Source organism: Anabrus simplex, chromosome 2, assembly GCF_040414725.1.
Source record: "Anabrus simplex isolate iqAnaSimp1 chromosome 2, ASM4041472v1, whole genome shotgun sequence".
In the NCBI taxonomy this organism is placed as follows: domain Eukaryota; kingdom Metazoa; phylum Arthropoda; class Insecta; order Orthoptera; family Tettigoniidae; genus Anabrus; species Anabrus simplex.
The window spans coordinates 639,358,412-639,382,387 of NC_090266.1; the positions used below are offsets into that span (position 1 = coordinate 639,358,412).

Here is a 23,976-nt window from a genome sequence, read left to right on the forward strand (position 1 = left end):
ATTGGGTTTGCTTTTTGGTCAAGTTCGGATACCGTAAAACTTGGCAATACAACATTTTTGGGAGCTGGACACTTCCTGCGTTTGACATTTTCCTGTTTGTGAACAGGATATACAATGAAAACAGAAGGAAGTTTGATTGAGGTGCTTACACTGAAATCTGTTTTATGAGAAGAATTGCTAGGTACCTAAAGAGATCCTACTATATCACTTTGCCTAGAAATAGTTTGCTTCCATTTCTCCCTTAAACCACACTCGGAAGGGAAACTATGGAACGTCAATTTTCATGCTTTTTTAGTGTCATCCGAAATACAGAGAGGTACACAACAGTGCACCTTCTTCTCAACCTCACAGACACTCACCGACTGAAACAATATTCGTAATAAGTTGCACAAAATCAGCACAGCATCACAATTACTCCGCATATCACAATGTTAATGTCAGCCAAGAACAGAACGGAAACCTGACATCTAGCGGCCAAACCGTGAACAACGCCTTTTCAGCGACAAATCAGTAGCTATGTCCCGGCCTTGTATATCTCGTAGGCAACGACTGAACTGAATTCTCTATAAACTGAAGGGAAGTCTCTTATTTCTTGGAATTGTATCTTCCACGCTTCGTTAAATTGCATAGTGCTTTCATTGTAAGAACAGTCTGTTCCTTAATATCTTTGCTTTCAACATGGCGTCAATAAAAATAAGTTTTGTGTGTGTGTGTGTGTGTGTGTGTGTGTGTGTGTGTGTGTGTGTGTGTGACATTATGGCCAACATAATGATTAATTCCCTTCAAAACCTCGTTTCCGGGAGGTGAAAGTATTCAAAATGGAGTCCTGAACACATGTCAGTAATTTTCAATGTAATTTTATTATTATTATTTCCAGTTCTCTACTTCTTTACCACTGCCGTACGTTGCAGTTCTCTGGTCGCAGAGCGAGTTTATTTGCTCGTAACTACTTGCTCTTGATCCGTACGATCATTTTTCCTTGCTTTTTCTCGCGATGTGTTTTCCTTCTGTGATCGGTTAACCTTGAACACTAAACTAAACTGACAGAGAGAAGCTGAATTGAGATCATACTGACTGTAAGATGACTTTCTTGGATAATGAACGGTAATCATCAACTGGTCTGAATCCACCGGATGGTTTAGGTACCAGAAAGATGGGGTTGGTAAAGTTGGTAAAATGCAGGAAGTACAGGTAGGTAAGTTGACTGCGAGTAGATTAAAAAGAAGTGGGCGTATCGTCATTAGTTGTTATAATGATATTTGCTTTACGACCCACTAACTGCTTATTAAGATTTTCGAATACGTCATTAGTTGATCAGCAGGCGTAGTATAGTCGAGGGATAACATACCGCATGCGCATGATGTCCCGATTCAAACTTCGATATAGGATTACCGGTACGAGTCATGGACTGCATCAGTTGCTCGAAATGCATCGAGAGCTCTCGATACGTTTCCAAGCACTGCCTCGAGACAAAGGGCTCATGCGCCTGACGTCACTATACATACGGCATCGAGATAGCATTATGAGGCACGTACTGCATCGCTTGCTCAGAATACATCGGGAGCTTTGCATCACGCGACCCATCACTAGTTCACTACGTTGATGAGTGGGCAACAGGAAAAAATAGTTCTTTTAACCTGTCTCTTCCCCAAGCCTCCGAAGACTTGTGAAAACATCATGAAATAATTTACCACCCAATGTACTGCATTAGGAATTCGGCTGCCAAATTTACGAAGGGTTGTTTGTAACAGATAAATGTGCGATTCACGAAGGCTTTCCACGAATACCTTTTAAATGGCATTGTTTAAATACAGTTTTGTGGCACACATTCCAAGATGATTTTCTTACTTCTCAGGCGCAGGACATACAATATATAATTAAGGAAACAGAGAAAGCTGTCGCCTATTTCAAATGTATAGGTTTAATTGGTTGAGCCGAACATACTAAACTCCGGCACCTCGGCGTCTCCGAAAACCATAAAAGTAGTTAGTGGGACGTAAAGCAAATACCATTATTAGTTACCGGATAAACATATAACTTGAAATTTCAGTTCGGAAATATACTATGTGAATCTGTTGACATAGGTTATAAGCTTGTACCTCATGCAGGAGCGAAATTAAACAGAACGCCTAGTGCCATAAGACATACATTGGTTACATTTAAACCCCTAGCAGAAAGATGGGGTTGGTAAAGTTGGTAAAATGCAGGAAGTTTAAACCCCTAGCAGACGAACAAATTATCGGATAAACATATGCAATAAGTGCAACATTTTGATTTCAATGAAATATTTATTGTATAATGATTTACAAAATTAAAACAATCTACTAAAACAGTCTTGGTTTTGCTGCCGACAAGGTTGCTATGCTTCTGAAAGCCTCCTGCAACATTCAAATTTAACAAACCATTTAGTGTATATGAAATATATTATACTCTGTATGTTATGCCTTACAAAGAAGGTAATGCAGTTCTTACCTTGTTGTTATTCATGTGGTTTGTTCCTTTTCTGAATTATCTTGATCATGAACTGAAATGAATGGAAAAAGTTAATCTATACACGGTGTACAGTGTTCAATCCTCGGATTTGGTCCATCCCAATCATCATGACCATTTTTACCTCGATGCTTGTAATGACGTTGACAGGTTCCGCATTGAGGTATATCGATTGACATCTTACTGTGGAGAGGAAGGATGTCCCGAAAATTATTTACGAAAGGAGCAGCGTGCGTAGATAAAAATCCTGATGGTAAACATTGAATCAGATGTTTCGGCATCTGAGATAAGGTTCCATGTTTATAGAATATCTTAATAGCCTTACTTACTTGTGTGAGATAAATAAGATGTTGCGTATTAGCATGCTAACAGCATGCACATTGACAGTTTTGTTTGTTATTAAGACGATTGTCTGTAACCTTGTAGAAATTTCCTTCTTTCTGTTCCATAGCGTACCATGTCGAAGCACACACTAATGTTGATGATAAAGGACTATTCCGTAGGAGGAGACATTGAGGTAACCTCAGTAACTGTGAGGAGGAGGACGAGGAGGAACGCAGCTGACCTGTGAGGCGGAGGAGAAGGAACACGGCTATGTCCGATCGGAGGAGGAGGAGGAAGCTGTTATCTTAACAGCTCTTACACTTAAAAAATAGTGTCGGGAAGGGTTCATGTCGAGAGGGGCCGCTTACTTAATCCTTTGCCTAAAATGATGTCGGGAAGGAACCATGTCGTTGATGTTTCTGTAACTAACAGCGTGACGATAGAGGACAGCACAATGCCTTCTCCTCCTCTTCCTCGTCTTTCTTACAGGTATAGAGGTCAGCTTAATCCCCTCCTCCTCGTACAGTTCTGTATCCGACAGCGTAACATGATAGAGAACAGCACAATCCCTTCTTCGCAGCGATGACGTCAACATAGGTATGCTTGTTCAGTTATGTTCATTAACAAGGTTACTCTCTAGTAATCTGAAGCCTTTACGATAGGTAAAAGGAATGCGATAAGTAGAACATTTATTTCCTGGTTTTTATCCTATTTCTACAAGTAATGTCACAATAGCATTATTTTGTAACTTACGTGCGTCTTTACACAATAATACGCTTACGACGTAATTCGTCTTCTATTTCTTGAATCTCTCGTACATACACTGTGTATCCAGCATCTTGACAAGCTCTTAGGAGTTGTAATCGTTTAACGAGTAAGTTAACGTCTTTTCAGTATCTTTCATTTGCATATGGTAAGATAGTTTTGACCGAGCTCGATAGTTGTAGTCGCTTAAGTGCGGCCATTATCCAGTATTCAGGAAATAGTAGGTTCGAACCCCACTGTCGGCAGCCCTGAAAATTGTTTTCCGTTTTTCCCATTTCCACACCAGACAAATGCTGGGGCTGTACCTTAATTAAGGCAACGGCCGCTTACTTCCCACTCCTAGCCCTTTCCTGTCCCATCGTCGCCATAAGACCTATCTGTGTCGGTGCGACGTAAAGCAACTAGCTAAAAAAAGATAGTTTTGCTAATACGTGTAGACAGTTGATGTGTAGAAAACGGAAGAACGTGTTTTGATGTGGTATGTGTTTCTGTAATGTTATCAGCAGATTAAAACTTAACACGGTTTGATTGAAAAGAAGCGATTCAATTTTCTTTTCCTTCTACTGCTGCATCTTGCTTCTCTTATTGAGATGTTTGCACAGCTACAGAACATGTTGTTGGCTTAGAAAATAGAGTAGAATGTAAAAGCTCTGATGGAAAATAAACGTTGTGTTCTTCTATTTCTTCCTTGTGCATCTCTTTATCTGGTGGTGTGAAGTTATTAACAGAACTTGTATTAAGCTGAGACGATGTTATATCGTTTCGATTACGCTTATTTATATCGCGCTTTCAACATTTAGTTAATGTTTCTATGCGTTCTGCTGGTAAATTACTTATACAAATGTGTTTAGAATTTACATGTCGTATGAGATTATCACGTCTGTTGAATATGGCAGTACATTGTTTGCACGCATATACTGTATTTCGAAGTTATGCTTTACAGTTGTATGTCGTTGAAGATTGTGAAGTCTTGAAAAACTTGCAAACAAAGATCACGCATAAACATAATATATGTTTTACAGGTAGATATGATGTATAGTTTTACACTGCAACCTGCAAATAACTTCTGCCTATCTTTGTTTAAAACTGCGTGTAATACGGAGGAGGAGGTGGAGGAGGAGGAGGAGGAACTATGCCCTTTCGGAGGAGGAGGTGGAGGAAACTGGTATCTTTACAGCTGTTTAAGGTACACCCTCCTACACTCGGTTTTACAAGCAAACGCTGGGATGTACCTTAACTATGGCCACGACTCTACTACCTTCATAGTAACGCAATTTTGTTTATAAAGCACCTGGATTTTAAATTACCCGCCAACACATGCACAAGATGGCAACAGTGAGGTTTAGCCCCGCAAGATGGCAGCAGTGAGGTTAGCGATGTTCTGTTGTTTAAAATTCCGCGCTCATATGGATAAAGATGGCAGCTATATTGACAGATGTCAAAAAAGCACATGGATTTTAAATTCCGCGCCACTACGTGCATAAGGTGGCAGCAATGAGAATTAGCGCCGTTAATATGGCAGCAGTGAGGTTAGCGATGCTCTGTTGTCCTTAAAAGTGAGGTTAGGGTTCGTCAAGAACACAACTGTCACTTTGACAGCTGTCATAAATCACGTGGCCAAGCACGTGCTTTCTCTACATACAAGAGCACGTGGTCGTGACGTCACGGATAACTTCGGCTGCTAAAGCAGAATAGTACGTGAACGTGACCTGTCGGCACGACCACGTGCTCGTGTATGTAAAGAAAGCCACGTGCTTGGCCACGTGATTTATGACAGCGTTCTGATGAGAGCCCATGTATATTCGAGCCTATGTATAGCCGTTATGTTGCACAATCGCCCATAGCCGTCATCTTTCTCCATAAGAGCCCATGTATAGCCCCATCTTGTACAATCGCCCATAGCCGTCATCTTTCTCCATAAGAGCCCATGTATAGCCCCATCTTGTACAATCGCCCATAGCCGGCATCTTTCTGCATAAGAAGCCGTATATAGCCACCAAATTGCGCAATCGCCCATGACCGGCATCTTTCTCCATATGAAGCCGTGTATACCCGCAAGCGCCCCTAGGCCGTCTCGTAAGAGCGTATGTATAGTCGCCGTCTTGCGCAAGCGCCCCTCAGCCGTCTCATAAAAGCAGCCGCCATCTTGGGCAAGCGCCTCTAAGCCGTCTCGTAAGAGCCTATGTATAGCCGCCATCTTGCGCAAGCGCCCTTAGGCCGTCTCATAAGAGTCTATGTATAGCCGCCATCTTGCCCAAGCGCCCCTAGGCCGTCTCATAACAACAGCCGCCATCTTGCGCAAGCGCCCCTAGGCCGACTCATAAGGAGCTGTGTATAGCCGCCATCTTGTGCAACTGGCTTCGAAAAGAGCATCTTGCCGTAATAAAACTACGGCCCTGTGTAGTTAGCCTCCTCCATGTGTGCTTACTTATGTCAATCTCCATTGCCCTACTACTTATAACAACGTCGGGAGAATCGTCATTATCCTACTACTCAAGATAGCGTCGGGAAGGGCATCTCGCCGTAAAACAACGTCCTGTAAAGTTAAGCTTCTCCAAGATAACGACTGTCCACGTCGAGAAGGGTACCTAGCCGTAAAACTAAGGTTAGGCTCCTCCATGAGGGTAGGCTTGCTCTCTTAGCCGTCAGGGAGGACAACTAGCCGTTAAGGTGTGGTTAGGCTCCTCAAGATTGCGACTGTAGGGGTAGGTTCACTCTCTTATGCAAAATCCATAAATCGTCATTGCTCACCTACTATACTAGGGGTCAATGAACTTGCATTGGGGCATAGCTACACTAATAGACCTCGGGTGTTGACGAAGCATAAAAGTGCTGACGCTATGGTTTTGGAATCACCACTGCTCTACTACTATACTGCCTTGAGGAATTCCCCTCTTAATTATTAAAGGGACAGATAAAGCTTCACCTACTCTAATTCTCTGAGTATTTTCTAGAAACATAGCAACCCATTCAGTCACTCCTTTTTCTAGTCCAGTTGCACTCATTTTTGCCAGTAGTCTCCCATGATCTACTCCATCAAATGCTTTAGATAGGTCAACCGCGATACAGTCCATTTGACCTCCTGCATCCAGGATATGTGCTATATCTTGCTGGAATCCTACAAGTTGAGCTTCAGTGGAATTATCTTTCTTAAACCCAAACTGCCTTCTATCAAACTAGTTATTAATTTCGCAAACAAGCGCTACACTACGTAACTCGTAAGACGATCGTTCAGCAGCTTCTTTTGTATAAGATCACAGGAGCATGTGAACACTCACATTATTACGGTGACATTGCATTTAATGATTATTTAAAAAAACAACGATTAAGTGCCGTTTTGTTGATCCACTTGCTTGTTTTAAGAGTCAGTTTCCGCTGTGCAAGCATTCAAATATAGCGCTCCTGCCAGACGATCGCAAGCCAGCGAGGGCTACAAAGTTTGGCAGTGTGCATAACTGGGATGTGTAGAAGCCATGCTGCTTGTATGGGAATTCGGAGCACAGTTCGTGTGTGACCGTGGCCTGTAGAGGTACAAGTTGTTAAGGTTCCCTAAAGAGGGCAGCATTTGTCACGGTGCCAGGCTTGTGAGTCAAACCTGTTGTCTGCTGACGCTAGGAGTGTACAATGTAACCAAATTGTAGTTGCAATAGATTTAGAAACATATTCAAATCAAATAATTTTTGTAGGATCTGTCTTTCAATAACCCGCTTTATTTTACTGTACTTGGTGTATGTTGAGTATTCAGCCCGAAGGCTGGTTTGATCCTCAACAGCTATGCCATCAGCTGTCACAGACGGCCCAGACGTCACTGAAGAGGCATACGAGGGAAATTAAGATTGAGGTAGTTTCCCGTTGTTTTCCTCACTGAGCCAGAAGTTGCTGTTGCAGATCAGTCTGCCAAGCCCACTGAAATGCATGCACCAACCGACCCTATGAGCGACATTTTCACACCATTCGTAACAGGGACCGGCTGCATAAGGAATGGCATTACTAGCATCGCTCATACCTCGGTCACTTTCATATTGTCAAAGCCAAGGATGAGACTGAGACAGGTCAATGAACGTAACCAATTTGTTCTAGCCAACACCAGAAGACATAGTGGACTGTAAACACTAAGTCTCACCAGCAAAGGCATACTGTACTTGGATATAAGGCAATTATGTCCCTCATTGGATAAGCTTTTAAAAAGTTGGCTGTTCCCAACCGTTGAATTTCTCCATCAACTATCGCAATGGCACTGTTGTCAGCGATTCTACAATTTAAAAAGAAAATATGCTCCCTGATTTCGTGATATAGCCTATAATTGTAAGACATGAATGCAAACGTTTCCAATTACCCGAAAAATGTTAGATCAACACTTGTGTAATTCCTTTCAATGACTTGGTCTTAAATTGGTACGCACAGACAACATGAACGCGCGCCGAACATTACGTAGTAGGAAGCAGTACTGGTCGTGTTTGCTGTTGGAGTGCAACAACGATAGGCTATGGAATTATGTACTAACCTGTGTTCGCGTTTTGAAAGTTGCGTTATAAACGTATATATAGGAGGATAATATATTATTTCTCTAATTTTGTTGCTAGACTGTTGTAACTTAGTGAATAACTGTAATTACTGTATTTAGTGATTTGGTGAGATTGTGTATTGGTGAGCATTTTTAATAAATACGAATTCCACGGTACCAGTTAAAACCTCGCGGAGTAATTTCGGGTGTGTGAGATTTGGAGTATTGTTTCTGTTGCTGCTTGCACATTTTTTGTATTATAGATATTATTGAAGCACAGTTTATTGCTTTATATTATATTTCTTCTTTTTTACCTTTTACCAGCGCGAAAGACAACCCAGGGATATTGTCGCCACTAAATATATCCATAATGATCGGGGAACATTAATGACTAATGATAAAGCCATTAACAACCGCTGGAAGAAGTAATTCGAAGGTTTACGAAATGAGGAGTTTCCACGAAACAGAGCAGTTTCGCAGTGTCCAGTTGAGGGGCCTGTGCTTGAAATCACCCCTTCTAATGTGGAATAGCTGTGTCAAAGATGAAGACCGGCAAAGCGGTTGGTCCTGTTGATATTCCAGCTAAACTATGGAAAGTTCTAGGTGCCGAAGGAAATGAGTGGTCGACGAAATTGTTCAACAAAATCCTCGCTGGATTTCCAATGCCAGAACAGTTCCGTCAAAGCTTCCTTGTGCCCATCTAAATGCAAAAGGGTGATGTCCGAGAATGTCAGAGTTACAGAGGCATCAAACTCACTTCACACACGCTCAAAATCTGGGAGCGCGTCATAGGAGACCGCATCAAAGGTTTGATGAACATCCACCGGAACCAACGTGGTTTCATATCAGGTAAGTCAACGCAATTCAGACTCTGCGGATCTTGATTGAGAAACCCCGTGAGCTACGTAAAGACCTCCATATGGTATTCATCGATCTGGAGAAAGCCTTCAATAGCGTTCCTAGAGATATTTTCTGGGCAGCACTACAACATCAAAAAGTTCCTGAAGAATATGTGAAGACGATCCAAGATATGTACCAACGTCCAACTACTATGGTGAAAACCACTGCAGGTGTTCAGATAGTTTCCGTGTTGATATTGGTGTGTATCAGGGATCGGTACTGAGCCCAGTACTGTTCAACATTGTCATCAACAACCTGACGGAGCAGCTGATGACAGACCTGCGGTGGATCATACGTTATGCAGACGATATTATTTTGGCTGGTGAGTCATGTCAGGAGTTTGGAACTATGGCGAGTAATACTAGAGGCAAATGGATTAAGAATAAGTCGCAAGAAGACAGAGTACATGTTCTTCAACTTCGCGCAGCCAGGGCAAGCGGGTCCACACAAGACTGTCTTCCTTGCTGGAGAACTACTGATAATGACCGACATGTTCAAATACCTTGGATCAGTAATCACAACTGATGGTAATATCGATGCAGATATCAAGCACCGCATCAGTGTTGGTTGGATGAAATGGCGGTCTCTTACTGGTGTTCTGTGTGATAAGCGGATGCCAGTCAAATTAAAGGGCAAAGTGTCCAAAACCGTTGCCCGGCCTGCCCTCATGTACGGCTCTGAATGTAGGGCAAAGCAGAAAAAGCATGACTAGCGAATGCATGTCACAGAGATGCGGCTGTTGCGATGGCCGGCCGGAGTGCGCAATAAACATGTGCGAGGATGCTTTAAAGTTGTGCCCATCAGCGACAATATGGAGGAGAAACAGCTCCGCTGGTATGGTCACGTCAGAAGAAGAAGAAGAAGAAGAAGAAGAAGAAGAAGAAGAAATGAACACCAATTAGTAGAGAAAGCTCTTGCCATCAAGAAGCTGAAGAATGTTGTCTTGAGGCAACATGGAAACAAACTCCTGAGGCTGCTTTAGAGAAAAGTGAAGTGCCATTAGATCTGGTACAAGAACGTCGGACATACTCTCTCCGAGTCAGACGAGCCGACACTGAGTGAGCTGGGGAGTGCCCGTTTTATGGGTACATATACGGCCAGGAAGGAAGAAGAAAGTATTTCTTTTTTTTACCGTCGTGTGTTTGTGCGTGTAGCCCCAGTCCCTCAAACCGGGCAGGAAACTAGACCACGATGAAGACTGTAATTCAATGTGTTTTGCTAGTTTTCACGATAAACAGATACAACCCAAGCAAGGAGACCTCAGGCCCAGAGGCACTAAATTGCTGGGATAAAACTTTATAACTGCTCAGATCTGTCTCTGGTGAGATAGTGTTTCCGGTATGAGTCTTAGTCCGAACTATGACAACATGAAAGTGACTGAGGTATAAGCGATGCTAGCGTCATCATTCCATATCGTTGTGGTGACAGCAGAAGGTTGTATGTCATGTAATTGTAACTTTACAGCATGGAAAAGAAACTATTTTTGAAAATACTGATAGCATTCCTTGTTCGTCAGTTAAAAATTTTATCATTTGACTTTATTTATAAAACATAACAGAAGAAGTGTAATCCATGATATATAGAACATTTGACACATAACCTATTGCTTTCTTTAAGAATTTGTTTTACGTCGCACCGACACAGATAGGTCTTATGGCGACGATGGTATAGGAAAGACCTAGGTGTGGGAAGGAAGCGACCGTGGCGTTTGAGATACAGCCACAACATTCGCCTGGTGTGAAAATAGGAAGCCACAGAAAACATTCTTCTGGGCTGCCAACAGTGAGGTTCGAACCCGCTATCTCCCGAATGCAAGCTTGATAGCTACGTGATAAAAACCGCGCGGCTACTTGCTCGGTGTCACTAGTTATCACGCCGGGCTGAGTGGCTCAGACGGTTAAGGCGCTGGCCTTCTAACCCGAACTTGGCAGGTTCGATCCTGGCTCAGTCCGGTGGTATTTGAAGGTGCTCAAATACGACAGCCCTGTGTCGGTAGATTTACTGGCACGTTAAAGAACTCCTGCGGGACTAAATTCCGGCACCTCGGCGTCTCCGAAGACCTGAAAAAAGTAGTTAGTGGGACGTAAAACAAATAACATTATTATTATTACTAGTTATCACTACGATACAGATCAAGAGACAATATACAAGTAACAATATCAACAAGGCTAATTAATTTTATTTAAATAAAATACATTTGTTTGTAAGTCAAAGAATTACAGAAAGACTAATAATATAATGCAATCAGATTTTTTGTTCAATAAGTCTCGATATTTTGAGTCTTCAATTGGATAAAGTCCTGTATAAAGATTAGGACGTAATGGCAAGGCATCCACTCCTTTTGGCCACGTAGGCAAAAGCATCCAGATCTCTTGAAAATAAATGTAATTAAGTGCGCCTCCTGAAGTATACTGGTACGCTAGAAGGGTCACCAACTGTGTTTCCGGATCGAATACTTTTGTAGAATACTTGCTAAAACTTGAAAAAGATGTCATTATGTAAGCAATAACCAGTTCATTGAGGTTCGGGATTCTGCCTGGCGGATTGTATTATAGGTAATTAATATGATGAAACAAACTTGCCTTCTCTTACTCAACTTCTTCTCAATCGTCGCAGGGATTGAATAGACTTCCGTCTGCGTATGTCCCAACTCTAAGCACTTTTGTTAAATGAAATTATTTCTGATACTTAATTCGAGAAGCGCAATAGACAAGTTGACTTTTCTATTTTGATATTCACATCTGTCGCTCCAAATGATCTGTTTCTTTGGTTCCTTGCTACCTATTGTTACGTGCTCCCTAAATCATGGCTACTATGTTCATCTTACCTTCTGCATACTTCGCCGTCGTGCTGCCGTAAACATTCCTACTGGACTTACTGTGCTCCGTCTGCTCACCCGCCTCACCAGCGACTGCGTGCTGTCTCGCCTTCCTCGCCGGCTCCTGATTACGTCACCTGTTTCTCGTATATTCCACACTACGCTTCGCTCCGCTATATAACTCGCCGCTGCCTTTCCATCAGCGCTCAGGTATTCATTGTGCATGTAAAGCAGTGGGAGCAGGAACTCTTTCGCACGGCTGGTCCGTGGCGATTTTAAATATTCTATTCTACGTCACATCATATCATCTTTGTGCAGGGTGACCAGACTTGTAATTTATGATATCTTAATACTTTCGACTTTCTTCACTCCTTAGCACTTCAGGCCTTAGCATACATATTTTTTTAAACTTTGGCCCATTCTGGGCACTTCATGTCGCTTGTTGAAACAAATTCTTCAGACTTGGTCAGAATCGTGTGCAAAAGGACTTGTGCTTCGGCGAACTCTACCATTGACACGGAACTTTGTGTACGCCCTGTGTGCGGGTGATTTTATTAATGCGGAAATAGACACAGCAGCCTGATTTTTACCCTCTCTCACCCTCCCCATTCCCTTTAATCCTGCATTCTTTTCCCTCTCCTTGCGTATTTTTTCTGTTCTGTTGACCTCCTTTCTACTTTCACAATTTTTTTTTGCTAGGGGCTTTACGTCGCACCGACACAGATAGGTCTTATGGCGACGATAGGATAGGAAAGGCCTAGGAGTTGGAAGGAAGCTGCCGTGGCCTTAATTACGGTACAGCCCCAGCATTTGCCTGGTGTGAAAATGGGAAACCACGGAAAACCATTTTCAGGGCTGCCGATAGTGGGATTCGAACCTACTATCTCCCGGATGCAAGCTCACAGCCGCGCGCCTCTACACTTTCACAAATTTTACGTCGTTCTTAATTGTAATAGTGGCCTATACACTTTGTTAACTTTTTCTCACATACTGTATGATTATGGTGCTTTTTCTCTTTTAATGTAAAAATATTGTTGTTAGATCCATTTGGTATTGTCCATAAGATATGCTATTTCCAGTCATTCCATAATGTGTTTCCCCAGATGTACATATTATGTCTTGTTAATAGGGTTATAATTAGGTCTACTCATAGTCTGATCATCGTCCTTTTAAATTCTTTTTCTATTGCCAACATAATTTTGAAGATTCTTGTTACAATCTCAAAATCTACTTTCCCTTGTGGAGTTCCATGTAAACTTTCGAATTCTTGCTTACGCACCTAAACGTTGTAATTACTGTTATTTTTGTTTCATATTTATCAAAGGTGTTCTTGATTGTAAAAATGTTTCCTTCTGGTGGTCTTGTAATACGTCTTGTGATTTAAACCTTGTTGTTTGGGCTGTTTTTGCTATCCCTGCTTCCCCTCCCCTTTTTCTTTTATGCACTTACCACGGTATGCTTCCTGGGTAAAGGTCCAGTAAATAATCTCTGCGCTATTCTGCTGACACCTTGGAATTTATTCTGATTGCTATGCCTCCTTTTTTTCCTATGTCATCTGGTAGTTGAATTTTGCGAGTACTGTGTATGTGCTACAAAAGACTTGGCTGGTGTTTTCATTTGCGCGTGACCTTGGGCTCAGTGCTTTGGCTTCTAGACATACAGACTTATAACTTGGATTTTCTGCATTTTCTATTATCTATCTACAGATATTATCAATTTTCGTAAACGTAAACGCTAAAAACATAAAATTGATCCTAACACTATTTCTATTTGCAACGTCAGGCAAGGATTATTTTGGTTACAATAATGCAATAAAAACAAACTGATTTTGTCATGACATACGACTTGTTGTAGCTACCACGACAATGTGATGACAGTTCCTGTGAAATGATATGAAAGTGTAGCCCAGGTGTGGGCAACGAAAGAGCCCCGTTTCCTTGAGCTAACGGCATGAGCATGGGAAGAACTGAGAGGAGCTGACTGCTAATAGTGTTGTAAAGACTAGATGATGATATGTGGGGTCAAGGCGTAAGCAAAGCCACAGCAATGTACCTGGCTGAGTACATTTTTACGCATTTGAATCATACAGTTCGTTTGTCATTCATTGTTTACGCTGTATTCTTAAACATAATGTTTTTTATTGGCCTACAGTATTTCTTTGAGTGCAAGTTAAGTCAAAGGAGAATTTAGTTACCACGTGCCAAAATAATTAATTTTGTATTGAAATGAAGCACATGAGTAGTGAATTTTGAGGGATTCGATGGCCTCCGCCTCCGCTGGAGCCTGGGAGGCTGCCTCCTCTGAGGACCCTCGGCTACGTATGCGAGCTTAACCTCACATGGCGTCGTAACATAACGCTTGCCATGTGTGTGGACTTAAGCTCACATGACGTCATAACCTAACGCAGGCTAAGAGTGCAGGCTTAACCTCACATAATGTCACACTGACCACGCGTGCAGGCTTAACCTCACATGACGTCATGAAGGCTACGTATGCGGGCTTAACTTTACTATGACGCCAATGGTTACGTGTGCAGATTTAACCTTACCATTGAGTCATGCTGGCAACGTGTGCAGGCTTAGATCTGAGTTCGACCCCAAGTTTAGGGGCGTTAACCTGACAGGCGTGAGCTAATGTGCAAGCTTAACCTTACAGGTTTACCCTAACTGGACAAGATTGCCACCATCATTGTTCTGGGTGAATTCAGGGCCTAGGAGCTCAGCTCGGAATTCTAAATAAGATGCCCACTATAAATGGTTTTTATAGGACAAGGGAGGTGGTATAGTGGAAAATACGTATGCATTCTATAACTGGAAGGAGATCTCAGGGGCTCGGATCTGAGGTTGGTGAAAACATCCCGTAACTTAAAATTTATTATCTCCTCAACGTATCGTCGTAAAACGAGGATTTTTATCTTAAAATTCATAAAATATCCTCTTAAGAGACGATATACATATCAACTCACCCGCGAAGGTTTCTCTTCATAATTTCGGGTAAAATAACGTCCAACGTTAAAAGGTTTCGGATGATACTTTATATGAATTTTAGAGTAAAAACAGCTGGGGTGAAAACAACACTTAACTTAAAAATTCAATCTCTCTCAAACAGATGGTCATAGAAATCTTATTTTAAGAATTTATCAAAAAGTATCCCGTAACAGGTGGTATACAGTATAACAACTCACTCACGACTGCTTATTTTCAAATATTTGGGGTAAAATTAACTTCGCACGTTAAAGTCTTAGGTGATACTTTAAATGACATTTAGAGTAAAAAATACGTTGGGGTTGAAAACATCCCTTAACTTGATAATCACCTCAACCGATCGTCGTAGAAAACTTATTTTTATTTTTAAACTTTTTGTTTTACCTTTACATAACGCTTCTAATCTTTGTCAGTGTATTTTAAAAAACGGGGTTGGTGGTGCCTGGAAAATATATATGTTATCTTCTGCATGCTCTCATAGGATTAGCTCAAGGTCGATTCTTGCATGCTTTAGCTAATTATGTTACTAGAAGGGACTTTAGTTCAATCTTCGGCTGAAGTAGTGGATATAAGGCTAAAATATGCTTATAGGTTAAAGGAGGGTACAACCGTTTCGAGTGCACTGTACTTTAGACTTTTTTTTTTGCTAGTTGCTCTACGTCGCACCGACACAGATAGGTCTTATGGCGACGATGGGACAGGGAAGGGCTAGGAGTGGGAAGGAAGCGGCCGTGGCCTTAATTAAGGTACAGCCCCAGCATTTGCCTGGTGTGAAAATGGGAAACCACGGAAAACCATTTTCAGGGCTGCCGACAGTGGGGTTCGAACCTACTATCTCCCGAATACTGGATACTGGCCGCACTTAAGCGACTGCAGCTATCGAGCTCGGTACTTTAGACTTTGGAGTCAGTTGTGCTAGCGTTTCAGGTGACTACGACTTTCGCTGACTGGAACACGATTTTAACATTTCGAGCTTATACATTTAAACACTAAAGACTTCTGGTAACCTACAATAATAAGCAGGGGCTAATGAGTAGACAATAATGAAAAGGCGCAAATAAGTATAAGTTCACAATTATCTGTGTTATATTTCATACAGAAAAGTATGTTATGGTAAAAATGATTCCCCTCCTCCCATATACGCCCCTTGAAATACAACTCACAACTTACCTATTGACTGCGGGGCGATCATGTGCACGAAACCCGCAGAAAATATGATGAGACACATAGGTAATGTAATCCATGCTATGTACCTCGCCACTACGTGAGACGTCAAATCTCGATAGAGCCAGAGGCGTGCTGGAACAGAAAACACAGCGAAAGTAAAACATCAGTCCAGAGGCTGATACAGTGGTCACTGAACTACAGCAGAAAATCTATATCGTGCTATAGAACAAGAAACGAGAACAAGCAGAGAATAATAAACTCTAGAAATAAACAATGTCGGGCTGAGTAGCTCTGGTATTCTGAACTCAGTTTTGCGGGTTCGATCAAGGTTCAGTTCGGTGGTATTTGAAGTAGGTCATATAAGTCAGCGTCGTGTCGGCACATTTATTGGCACATAAAAGAACTCCCGCGGAACAAAATTCTGGGATCTCTGTGTGTCTGAAAATCGTAAAAGTATAGTAGGACGTAAAATAATAAAATATTTTTATTATAAATGTCCTTAATTGATAAGTATTTATTAAATGTTTATCTATCTCTTAGTCCTGTTCCCTGATAGGGGTCAGGGATGAGGCGAGATACAATTATATGGCAAGTTTTTATGGCCGGATGAGCTTCCTCACGTCAACCTCAGTTGTGGAGCTAATGAAGATGAAATGAATGATAGTGAATGAAATAGGGTAAGGAGGTGAAAGGAATCGGCTGTGGCTTATGAATTGGAACTGTCCCAGCATTTGACTGGAGGTAAAAATTGGGAAACCATTTCAGGACAGCCGATGGTGGGGTTCGAACCACTCGTCTTAGCTCCGTAGCCGTAGCCGTAGCGCGTTAACACGTACGCCATTCCGCTCGGTAATGCCTACTGGCAAATTATACCGAGAAATGTGGATGCTTATCAGCGTTGCCCTGACGACAGCCCACAATATATTATATTAAAACAACATTTTTCTTTCATTTGTTGCTACTTATTTAACGTCGCAGCTAAACATATCGAAGGTTTTCAGTGACGGATGAATGGGAAAAGAGCAGGATTGGGAAGGTAGCGGCCGTGGCCGTGTGAAAATGAGATATCACGAAAACTATCTCAGGGATGCTGACTGTGGGATTCGAACCCACTATCTCTCGAATGCAAGCTCACAGCTGTGCGATCCTAAATGCAACTTCAGTTCTCAGATTTTTTACTTTAGGACTTATTCAATTATCTTGTTAGTTATAGGAGAGCTTGAATAGGAAGCAATTACATTCACTATTTAACTTTCTTGTAAATACCTTCCGAATATTCAGGCTCATCTTACTTAAGAGGCAGTTATTTTTGGGCCAATGTGTAAAATATAAGTGGAAGTAACAGAAACATGTGCAAAACGACAGCAGTTACTAAATAATCGCGGGTGATCACTGTTGAAAATGGAACCTGTTTACTACTTCTTTCGAATTTCAACAGCTACGGTGAATGTGTTGAAACTCGGCATTTTCAGCCTAGCATGAACTGTTGTATCATCAGTACAGTTTTTCAGAGACAAACTCTGGATCATTGCTCGAGAAAGGTGTGAGAGGCTGTTGAAGTAGTTGTGTTTCAAGATCAAATTTAAAGTCTTCTTCATGGTCCGGACAAAATTCCCCATGTTGATGAGCTTAAATAATTCATTAATTCATTACTATGTTGAACACGGAAAATGTGGACGGCCGAAGTTCTGGTCTAAGATATTCAGTTTCCTTCCTGCCAAGAACAACGAATATGTGTAATTTCCTCGACACTCGCAGAACCGGGACCTTAGTTCTTTGTTAGTTCTGGAGAAGTAGTTGTAACGGACTGGGTAAACACCTCCGTGTGCTAAATGAGTATAAAGTACTTTCTTCCCTAGTTGTTCTACGTCGCACTGATACAGGGAGGATTTTTGTTTCCCTTTGTTCATTTTTGTTGGCGACGCTGGGGTAAGGTAACGTATTTGCCATTGCATTACTTCAGATTTAAAAAAAGAGAAACCACGCAGAACGAACTTCAGGAATGCCGATTTTGGGGTTCGAACCGACAAGCTTACAGCTACACGTAGCCAAATCGCTCGGTGATAAACTGCGTTGATATGATGTCTATTTGTCGAGAGGAATGCGTTATGGTTGTAAGTTCCCATCATTTACTTGGCGTTGAAGTTATAAGTCACCTCTAGGATATCGACATTGGGATTTTACACGAATTCAATTCTAATTAATGTTAAAAGGTTGAGTGCACCACTTCAATCCTCAAACCATACACAGCCAAGTTAACTGGGTGGAAAACTACTGTGTTCTTAATCCTTTATAAACAGCTGTGATTGTTAGTAAGGTTCATTTTCAGGAAAATGCCATAATTAGAAAAGAAAGTTCGGGTTTGATCTACTGCCAGTTGCGCCAACTCGCGCAGTCACGGGGGCGTAACTACACAATCACCATCCTGGGCGCAGTTTTATGGTTAGATGTCCCTCCTTTCCCAATTTGAAAGGGTCTACCGCGTCATCCTCATCACGACGCGCAGGACGCCTACGGGATTTAAAATTAAAAAGACCTGCACCAGGCCTCTCCGGAGGCTTCATGCTATTATTATTATTATTAGTAGTAGTAGTAGTATTTTTATAAATTGCGTTACGCCGTACAGAGTCGTCTTATAGCGATGGGAGGATAGGAAAGGCACGGGGGTAGAAAGGAAGCGGCTGTAGCCTTAATTAAGATACAGCCTCAACATATGTCTGGTGTAAAATTGGGAAACCACTGAAAACTATCTTCAAGGCTGCAGACAGTAGGGGGTTCAAACCCGGGTGCAAGCTTACAGCTGTGCGCCTCTAACCACACGGCAAACTTGCCCAGTCATGCACTTAACTACACAATCGCCATCTTGGGCTCAGTTTTACGGTTAGATGTCTCCTCTGTCACCATTTTTGGAAGGATCTAGTGCAAAAAAAGTTCATAGAACACATCAAACTTTAGTCACAGGGTTCTCGGGTCATCCTCAACACGACGCGCAGGTCCCCTACGGGAGTTAAAATTAAAAGACCTGCACCAGGCCTCTCCGGAGGCTACATGCTATTATTATTATTATTATTACTTAGATATTGCTTTACGTCGCATTGTTAGAGAGAGGTTAAATCTAGAGAGCTACAGCAAGCCCCTCCGGACCTCAACATATGTCTGGTGTGAAAATAAGAAACTACGGAAAACTATTATCAGGACTGCCAACAGTTTGGGGGTTCAAACCCGGATGCAAGCTTACAGCTGCGCGCACCCTAACCACACGCCTAACTCGCCCAGTCATAGCACCTAACTACACAATCCCTATCTTAGGCCCAGTTTTAAGGTTAGAGAGGTCCCGGGTCATCCGCGTCACAACGTGCAGGTCGCTTACGGGTGTCAAATCAGACGATGGGATAGTAAAGCCGCAGGAGTAGAAAAGAAGCCGCGATGGGATAGGAATAATAATAATACTAATAATAATAATAATAATAATAATAATAATAATAATAATAATAATAATGCTATTTGTTTACGTTCCGCTAACTACTCGTTTACGGTTTTCGGAGACGCCAAGGTGTCGGAATTTAGTCCCTCAGGAGTTCTTTTACGTGCCAGTAAATCTACCGATACGAGGCTGACGTATTTGAGCACCTTCAAATACCACCGGACTGAGCCAGGATCGAACCTGCCAAGTTGGGATCAGAAGGCCAGTGCCTCAACCGCCTTAGCCACTCAGCCCGGCGATGGAATAGGGAAGGCCTAGGATAAATAGGAAGCGGCTGTAGCCTTAATTAAGGTACATCCTCGTCCGTATCTCCTCGCGACTAGATGGAGGCTTTATACATTCTATCCCTGGCACAGTCGAATAAAGCTGGGGACTTTTCATCATTTTCGTCATCTCTCTACATGTATTATCGCCGTTGTCTTGTACAGCAAAGATATTTCAAAGACATTGTGCGTGCATGTGTGGTGTGTGTGTGTGTGTGTGCGTGTGTGTGTGTGCGTGTGTGCTGACACAACATCCTGGTTGCGGCGAGCAGGCAGACAGCGCCCAGAGCAGACTTAAGATAACACACTGAAGACTACCAATAAAAAATTTAATCATGCTTTAATTCCCTTATTTTTCATAAGTATATATTATGGCGTTCTGAGGTAAGCAATTAATTACTTAAAAAGTGACTAAAGTGTGTGTGTGGTGAATTAATCACGTTAATACTTCTGTAAATGCGTCGTGTGCGTGGTGTGACTGTTGACGACCACGGTGCACTTAGCTGAGTCCTAGCTAATCACATTATCTACTCCACAACAGTAACAGAAATAATAATAATCGTATTGTCTCCGCTACTTGGGGGTGCGCGGTGTGCTATAATCCATTTATTTTCTTCAAAGTTGATATTACGTTAATAAGGTAAGTGAAGTGTGTATAATTTTTTCAATATAATCTACGATTATACACCATTAAATGTGTTCTTGTTCGTAGTAAATTTGTTACGTTGTGTTATACTGCGAATAATACCAATATATAAGCGAAAGCTATTATCTCTTTTTCATACTGTGCCAGAAGATAGTATTTCACATCAGCCTTTTAAGCCTAATGGGTCGTTTCTCAATGTTATGTCATAACCTACTAAAGTCTAGAATATCACTCATAGTATACCCTGCCTGTTATAAGAGGTAGCGAAAACGGGGGCACCCGCAGGCTTACAGCTTGAGTGCGCTAGCTGACGACCACAGTGCATCTGGTAGCCTATCCGCAAAATTAGGACAGACGATGAGGAGGAGGAGGAATGAAGGCATCTATCCGTAAAACTGGGACGAGGAGGAGGAGGGAAGGACATCTACCCGTAAAACTAGGGCCAGACGATGGGCGTCTATCTGTCGGTTGGAGAGGTAAAGCCACCAAGATGTTGTCGCGAAGGGAATCTGGCAAGATGACGTCGGGAAAGGCATCTCGCCGTAAACCTACGGCCCTGTGAAATTAGGCCCCTCCAGGATGGCGTCGAGAAGGGTATCTCCCAAGATGGTGTCGGGAAGTGCATCGGGCCGTTAAAGTGGAAATTGGCCCCTCCAAATTGGCGTCGGAAGGGCATCTGGATAGATGGCGTCGGGAAGGAGATCTGGCAAGATGGTGTCGGGAAGGGCATCTTGCAGCCCAGTAAGTTTAAGTCCCTCCTAGATGGTGTCGGAAAGGGCATCTGGCCATAAAAGTGAGATTAGGCCCCTCCAAGATGGCGTCGAGAAGGACATCTGGCAAGATGGCGTCGGGAAGGGCATTTAGCCGTAAAACTAGGCCCTGGTATGTAAGACCCCCTCCAAGATGGCGTCGGAAAGAGCATCTGGCCGTAAAAGTGAGGTTAGGCCCCACCAGGATGACGTATGTGAGGTTAGAATTGCTCTCTTATTCAAAATCCCCGCCTCACACGTGCTTATGTTTGTAAACAAGAACATGTGGTCTTGTTTGTAAACAATATAGAAAGTGTTACTAGGGGTCAATGATCTTGCCAAGTGTCAATGACCTCGTGGGAAAATGCTGATTCAGCACCCATTGTTTTAGAACCGGCCCTGCTCCTCTATATATTATATTATATTATATTATATTATATTATATTATATTATATTATATTATATTATATTATATATTTGCTTTTTCTCCCAATTCATTGTTGTTGGCAGTTGTCATTCACCACTGATATGCACTGATACTGTTGACAAGTATCGACATATTGGTGTGAATTTGGCCCAGTTTTAAGACCGGATCAGAGGATATGGTGTCTTATGCTCGAAACGACAAATTTAGACCATTCTAAACTTTTTCTAGGAGTAGGGATGTGGCCACCCCATCGCCCAGTGTCTACGGCACTGTAGTCAGCCAGACGAATGACTTCCGTGATAAGGAGTCGTCCTATACCTAATGCTAATGGTCTTTTGTAGGCCGGATGAGCGGGAAGAGGTTTAGGGCACTTGCTTGCCCTTGGTGTGAGAAATCACCCCAAAAAGGAGGATGGATCACTTCTTGATCAACGGTAGGCAACGACATACCACCGCATAACGAACCCTTCGAATATTCCCTGGAAAACCAATCATGGCGGGTTTCAGAGTAAAATGTTCCGGAGTTTCAATTCCCTCCTTCGGATCTCCAGGGGGGAATTCGTTGAAAATAGCTAAGAGAAACACATCAATGAATATAGGTAGGTACGTGGAATGTGAAATAGTAATATCAGTCAGGAAAGTTGCAGAACGCCATCCAAGAAATGCAGCGAATCAATATAAACATACTGGGACTAAATGAAACAAGACGGCCTAGCTCAGATGGAATGTTCAGTAACCAACTGAAGATATACTACTCTGGTAAAAATGATAGTTATCGCTGTAATGGAGCTGTTATTATTGTGACAAAATCACGAGCCAGTGTATGACCAGCTTTATGCCAATCTCAGACAGGGTACTCGTTTTAGAACTACAAACAAAGTTAAGATTATTCAAGTCTATGCACCAGCTGCTGACAAGAGTGAAACAGAATTTCAGTATTTATACAAAGAAATTGAGCAAGTATTGCGAACGAAAAGAATCTAGAGACTTCACGGTCATCATGGGCGATGTCAACGCAAAATTCGGCAAGGAACGTGACGGTGACTTTATAGGAGATTTTGGACTTGGATCCTGGCACAGTACTGAGAGAAAAATGAGCTAATTGTTACCAACGCTTTTTACAAGCTAATACTGTACACCTGGAAAGCACCCGGAGATTACGTTAACAACATTATTCAGAATCAAATAGATTATCATCCTAATCAACAAATGCTATCGGAGTACCATAAAGGCAGCGAAAACTTACCCTGAATCAGATATGGCATGGGACCGCAATCCAGTTGTGGCTAGATTCGAAATGAAGCTTAAGAACGTACTACCAAAATAAAATAAGGGCATACTATGCATCTCTCAACTTCAAGATCCTATTGTGAGAGATCAGATTAGAGAACGAATCAATGAAGAACTTTGCAAAGTCGAGAAAAATTTCCGCAGTGATATCATTGACAAATGGAAAACGATGATGATGCTGACTGTTTAAAGGGGCATAACAGCTAGGTCATCGGCCTCTAATGGTACGAGTTGCAACGAAATGAAAATTAGGACTTCAAAATGTATTCACTGACTAGAATCAAAAACGAATGAATATGAAAATATGATCGTGAAACCAAAACATTCAGTGGATCCAATTTACAATGCCTTAGTTACTGGGATAATGCTTATTATCTAAAGGGCTCCAAAATCCAGGTCACTGTCCCCTCATAATGGTACTAATCACTGGTAAAGTAGAACAATGGTCTTCCTCCTATAGTGGTACTAATCACAGGTAACACAGACTCATTGTGTTCCTTGCATGGTGGTACTAATCATAGGAAATGCAGACCTGAGGTATGTCACACACAATAACACCATTCACACCTAACACAGACCCATGGTGTTCCTCAAATAAGGGTACTACTCACAAGGAACGTAGAATCATGATGTCCCTCACATTGTGGGGCTAATCACGGGCGCCGACTATATCCGAGATGTCCCTCACATAGAGGTACTAAGCACAGGCTACGCATACTCATGGTGTTCCGCACGTAAGGGTACTACTCTCAGGCAACGCAGACATGGTGTTCCTCACATAGTGGTACTAATCACAGGCGATGCACACACCCGTGGTATTCCTCATATTGTGGTACTAATCACGGGAAACGTAGACCCACGGTGTTCCTCGTATAGTGGTGCTACTCGTAGGTAACGCAGACCCACTCTGAACTAGCGCTGTGAAGAGGAGGCGGACCTCCTGTTGATTGAATCGGATAATACGATTACAGCGCTCCTCTGGAGACCTCCGGTAGTCCTCCGATTGAATTCACTGGCGTAAAATTCAAATGCTTTGATGTGGACAATGTTGCAACGGTGATCTTAGGAGGAATTACAATTTAGATTTCAGTACTAATTCTACAGATGCATGTGTTCCCCTACGTTTGTCATTCAAATGATGTAGTCGTTTCAAGATCGCCGCATTA

The 23,976-nt window shown here is 42.2% G+C and overlaps 1 protein-coding gene across 2 annotated transcripts in view; it reads right to left on the minus strand.

Annotated features, from left to right (window-relative positions):
• The window catches only part of ClC-a (chloride channel protein 2), a 625,116-nt gene that overhangs the window by 337,053 nt on the left and 264,087 nt on the right, over nucleotides 1–23,976 (minus strand). For both annotated transcript variants that reach the window (XM_067141103.2, XM_067141101.2), the window contains exon 3: nucleotides 15,956–16,084. In XM_067141103.2, coding sequence (XP_066997204.1) covers nucleotides 15,956–16,084 — 129 coding nt within the window. The remainder of the gene's footprint in view (nucleotides 1–15,955; nucleotides 16,085–23,976) is intronic.